At 38.2% G+C, this 6000-nt stretch overlaps 1 protein-coding gene across 1 annotated transcript in view; it reads left to right on the top strand.

Moving 5' to 3' along the window:
* Positions 1-4181: 4181 nt before the first annotated feature.
* ANKFN1 (ankyrin-repeat and fibronectin type III domain containing 1) overlaps positions 4182-6000 on the top strand; it is a 68180-nt gene continuing 66361 nt past the window's right edge. Inside the window, exon 1 of the mRNA XM_012665675.1 lies at positions 4182-4276. Within this exon, the coding sequence (XP_012521129.1) occupies positions 4190-4276 (87 nt within the window). The 5' untranslated portion in view covers positions 4182-4189. The remainder of the gene's footprint in view (positions 4277-6000) is intronic.

Genomic DNA, 6000 nt, shown 5'->3' with positions numbered 1-6000 from the left:
ATGATCAAACCCTGCTTCTATTTCCCAGACCTAAGTAGAAACAGTTTCTCTGATCTTTATCTTAAAAATTATAATTCTTATATGGTTTTAAAGTTCATATACATGACTCCAGACCTTCAGGGATTTAGAGCAGGCTTATAGGTGATTTTCTCAGGGCTTTAGTATTAAGTCTTCAAACTACCTACATACAACTTTCTGGAGAGACCATGATGAGTTGCCTTCTTAGAATTCCCAGTCACTCTCAAAGTGACTTCTGCTGCTCCTGCTCCTGCTCACTCTGTTTCCCTCCTCTTTCTTTTTCCTTCTGTTTTTTGTTTTGTTTTGTTTTTTAAGAGACAAGTTCTCACTCTATCGCCCAGGCTGGAGTGCAGTGGCACAATCGTAGCTCACTGCAGCCTTGAACTCCTGTGCTCGAGTGATCCTCCCACCTCAGCTTCCTGAGTAGGTAGTACTACAGGCACACACCACCACACCCAGCTAATTTTTTTGTAGAGATGGGGCCTCGCTATGTTGCCCAGGCTGGCCTCAAATTCCTGGCTTTAAGAGATCCTCCTGCCTCAGCCTCCTAAAGTGCTGGGACTATAGGCATGAGCCACTGTACCTGGCCCCTCCTAGTTCTTTAAATGACCAGAAACTCCTTTCTTCTCTATGTGGCTTCATGCCAAAAGGAGTCCACCAATCCAAGGAAGTACTTGGAGGGAAAAATTTGCCCCAGAATAGATCTGGCCATTCCAAACATAGAGAATTTTTTTCCTTTGATGTGAATCTTCTCTTTCTCTAGCCCCCTCCCCTTTGAAACTCAGAAGTGTTACAAGATCTAATTAGACTTAACTGTTTAAAACCTGCTATTAATTTCAAAAACAGAATCACACCTCATTACAAACCTGCTTCTATTTTTGTTTTGCTTTTCAAGAAGCCAGGCCCTCTTTTCTACCTGAAACATGCTTTGTAAAACATATTTCAACAACATGAACAGTTTCAAAAATAAATTGTGGATTCTTCAGAAATTTTAAAAATTGTATCTTTGAGCAACTAGTCATTAGTCACTTGGCAAATAATCTGGTATTATTCCCACTAAGCCCTTGCTCTTCTTTTAGGAACTCATCCTAACTTCCTAGTCTGCAGTCATAGCCTTCGATTCCCAACCTTCTCCGCTTAGAGTTCCCCATACCAATCAATCGTGCTGTCTCAATGACAACCAAACATATTTTTCTTTGCAGAATTTTCCTATAGTCTTTGCTTTTTCCAGATGTCCTTACACACTTACTACTCATTTTTGTTTTGTTTTGTTTGTAACAACTCCCTCAATCATTCCCTTTTTTCTTATAGCTAAAATTAGGTAAACATTGTTTTCTGATTACAAATTCCTCCCCAATTTAACTTTCAGAGACTTGGCTTCTGCAAGAGCTAGTAGCTCATAAATGGAATAAAACGTTTTTAAAAAATATGTACATATATATAATTATATACGTGTTTTAGAATATATATTTGTAAGGAGATATAGGCCTGGTTTCAGAGTTAATGTATAATCTTAATCATCTGATTATGATTGGCTTTTATAACATATCTGAGAGTTTCAAAGGACAAGTGAGTAGAAAAGGAGAAGATTCACATGGAAGAAAAATATATCCCTGTTGGAAAAACAGTCTATTCTAAGGATATATATGTATGCGTGTGTGTTTGTGTATGTGTACACATATATATGTATTTGATTCGTAAATATCTAGTAAGCACCCTCCATGCACCAAGCACGGATCCAGGTACTAGAGAGGAAAAAAAAAGTGAATGATACTTTTCCTTTTCTCAAGTTTCTTATGATCTAATAAGAGAAAAGGATATATACCATAAAATAAAATATAGTGTAAGAAATCTTGTTTTTATATGAATAAAGGACTTTGCGAGCACAAAAACAGGTGTATTTAATTAATTACTCCTGAGGAATTTAGAGTTGACTTTGCTAGGTATTAAAAAATTAATCGAGTTTCACAAAGAAAAGGCTGGAAGATAAGCAAAAGACATAGAAGCAGAAAAGTACATAAAATAATCAAGTACCCGGGACTTATCAAAGGCTTTCTTCTGGTCAATGGTATGGGGTGAAGATAGTAGTGTAAGGTTAGGACCAGATACGAAGGTCCCTGAAGACCTTCTTAAGATTTCATTTTATTTTGAAATCAACTGGACACTATGAAAAGATTTAAGATGTGAGAATGAAATCCTCAGATCTGTATTTTTAAACTATAAGTCAGGCTATAGTTAAAGGATTATATGTAAGGATGAGGAGACAAGAAGAAAAATCAATTAGGAAGCTATTACAGAGTTGATGCTCATATTCATAAAGTAATTGCAGTGTCAGGGGAGAGGGGAACTTAGAGGAGACATTTTAGAAGGGAAACTACTGAGTTTAGTGATCCACTGATAGTGAGGAATTGGGGGAAAAAAGGGGGCAAGGATGTGCTGAGATTTTTGGCTGGGCGATTGGATACATGGCAGTATCATGAGCTAAAGTTGAGAAAGCAAGAGGGGAAACACATTTTGGTAAAGAGAAGTACTTAGGGGACACTCAAATGAGTGGGAGGCACTCAAGTGGAGATTTACAGGAGGAAGTTAGAACTCAAGAGTGAGGCTTGACCTAGAATCACAGTTTTAGTTGGAGCCATAAAAGTGGACAAAGTCAACACCAGGAGCAAGCATGTAGAGTGAATAAAAGAGCCAAACACCAAACCCCCAAGGAACATCACATCAAAGGGAGACGGAGAAGGGGCGGAGCCAGCCTAGAAAGAGGTAGTTAAAAAGTAAGAGAAGAAAAGAAGGTACAACCGAAACCAAGGGGAAAGAAAATTGCCAAAAGTAGAGAAGGCCAAACACAACAGGATTTCCCAAGGAGAGGCTGTTGCTGATTATAAGAGCACTAGGAATTTTAGGAGAGCAATTTCAAGAGAGTGAGGAAAGCAAGCTAGGTTCCCAGGGGCATTCTGAAGAGGAGGAGAGGATGCAGGAGCAGCCACCCAAAGCAGAAGAATTGTGTGACTCGGGGAGGAGCAGCAGAAGTCAGGGATGGTTTGGTTTGATTTTAAAATAGTAAAGTGTCATAGACAATATAATTGAATCTTAAGACCTATAGCTTATCATCATGAGGTTTAGAAACACGGGGGCCTTGTGTCCCACGTGACTTAAGCACCTTAAGTTCCCGCTTCATTTCTGCTTACCTTAAACCCCACCATGTGTAAACTGTTACTTAATATAGTTTTTACTGGTGATGCACAATTTATCTTTCCTGATCGTGACTTTGTCAAGCAATGGAAAATGTGATGAAAGAATACGGTCTCTCAGTAAAATGAGGTGTTAGAATTTGGATGATTTAACTGGGAATAAACACCCACCTTCAGGATGTCAGGGGAGAAGAGCATTGAGCAGGCCAGCCCCAAACCCCAGGTCGTAGGGCTGAAGAGAAGCCAAAGATAAAGGTTGGAAGAAGGCATCAGGAGGAGAAGGAGGGAAGGAGAAGGGAGTAGTACACGAGACACTGAGGGAAGACAATGTTTTCAGAGGGAGAAGGTATCAAATGACGTGGAGGTAATGAAAGAAGTCTTCTTTATTTGGGAGGAGAAATCACTGGGATTTCAAGAGAGCATTTTCAGAATGGTGAAGCAGAAGCCAGACTAGGAGAGTGAATAAAAGGTAACGTCTTAATGGACCCTTCACGTCTCACATGCAGACAAAAATAATTTGTCTTCTATATACAATGAACTGTTACATGTAATGTGCCTGAGTGTGAGTGTGTACACACACACACACACACACACAATGTGTCTTTATACAGCAATGGCCTCGTGGGCAATATATTTAATATAAATTATATCTCACATTAAGGACATCACATAAATATACTCACTTCACAATAAATATTATATCTATCAAGAGCCGAATATCTCGTAAGATTTTTGTTGTTGTTTGTTTGTTTGCTCCTTTTAAAAAATAATTGTAAACTTGGAGACTGACTTGACATCCCAAGGAAGACTGTTAGATGAGCCAGTATAAGGAAAGGCGGGTAAACTTAAACTTACCGTATTTGAGAGGGATTATATGTTAGAGTTAGTATGGTGCTTCTTGATGTAGGACTGATTTTTATTCTCTCTCTCTCCCTCCCCCTTCCCCCCACATACACACCCTCCTTCCAGTGGAATGGAGCATGTCTAAAGACTTCTCTCCTTTGGCTGGAGAAATCGTCATGGATAACCTGCAGACCCTGAGATGCACGATCACAGGACTTATGACGGTAAATGTCCCCCCACCCCCAACGGCAGACTTCCCATTCCCCTGTCGCTGATGTTTGTGCTGGGATGTTGGTAGCCTATTCTGGAAGCAACAACCAACGCCCAGTTCTCTGGCAACAACTGCCACTCATTAAGTGTGATATGTCTGGCATCCATAATCTGAATTTTACAAAGGAGTAAGCAGACAGCATGAATCACTTTGTAAACGGCCATGTTCTTAAGGAGATCATAAAAAGACTGGCCTCGTGCAAGCCTTGAAAGCTGCTGCTTTCTGGATCACAGTCTAATCTCTTGGGGCGGGGGGCGGGGATCAAACGCTCTGAGAGATCCAGTTTTGACTCCCTGTCTGATGGTATAATAAAAATAACATCTCACCCTCACCCCTACAGCCTCAGCCTCAGTTGAGATCAGTCATCAATTGCAGTCACACAATTTCCTGAGAGAAATCCTTTTCCCTTGATTAAAAAAAAAAAAAAAAACTGTCTAAATATGCTTTCACAAAAAAGAAACTATATATGGTGGAGCTACATTTCTCTGTAACCTAAACCAATTTAAACTGCGAATGAAAAACTGGAACAAACTGCTTATTTGTTTAACCAATCTAAACTCAAACAATAATTATTTACAGAGTTATGAACCATATAAGCATACAAAATGCAAAAAATAAAAACGCCTCTCAAATCAGTTCAAACTGGAACAAACACTGTAATTCCTAAAACAACTAAAGTGCAAAAGATAAAAAAAAAATCTTTTTTTCCAAAATCTTTTAAAAGTAAACTTAAACCTTTATTTTTTTCAGTCCAATTCAAATAAGTAATATATGAGACTTCGTATGGGGGAGGTAGAAAGATAATTTTGTTGTGGTGGTTGTTTTCTTAAAGGTTAATCCATTGAAATAATTATCTATAAAGTATAATCCTGAAACCCAGCATTAAAAAGATGCATTAAGTTGCATGTCTTCAAGTTTGAAGCAGCTTATTCTAATAGAATTCTTGTGGTAACCACCGCAGAATCCTGACTTTTAGTCCTAATCACACATCTATACCAGGGGCCCAAACTTTGGATTACCAGAGCAAACAAACCCCAGAGTGGGTGGCCCCCGAGATGCTATCAGTAGAAGACTGATTCCAACCCTATGGCTCACGGGATGGAAGAGGGCCAGGAGGGACCCTAGGGAATTTCCATTGCTTAAAAGAAAAAGTGATACTGTCATAAAAATGGAAAATTCTCTATAAAAAAGTTTCTCTAATATCTGAACTAATTCTATAGGGATTAAGTTTTTCCACTTGACCATCCAGTGAGAGCAAAGCAGACCCTATCCTAATCATATAAAAGCCTAAAAGTAGATTTACACTTCTATACAATCCCTACAACCTTGAGGTTCATAGAAACCCACTTTTAATGTTAAAAAAAATTAACTTCATGATATGGTAAGGTCAACATTATTAAATCCCTAGCAAAAGTTCTGCAAAGATGTGCTATTTTCTTTTAACTTCCAACACCATTTCACAATTTTTGTGAGTTTCATCGAATATTGCCTTCTCAAATGCCCTTTTAGGTTTATCCAAAAAAAAAAAAAAAAAAACTTCTCAAAGCAAAACATAAAACCATACAAAACATTTTAAAAGATTATCAGCAAACAAAATCAACTCCTTAATTCTTAATGTCATAAAAGGCATTAAAGAATATAACCCATTGTTTTAATAATGGTTTCAAAATTGAAGTC

This window comes from Propithecus coquereli, unplaced genomic scaffold, assembly GCF_000956105.1.
Source record: "Propithecus coquereli isolate 6110/MARCELLA unplaced genomic scaffold, Pcoq_1.0 Scaffold121, whole genome shotgun sequence".
Classification (NCBI taxonomy): Eukaryota; Metazoa; Chordata; class Mammalia; order Primates; family Indriidae; genus Propithecus; species Propithecus coquereli.
This window is presented reverse-complemented; position numbering and strand designations above follow the sequence as displayed.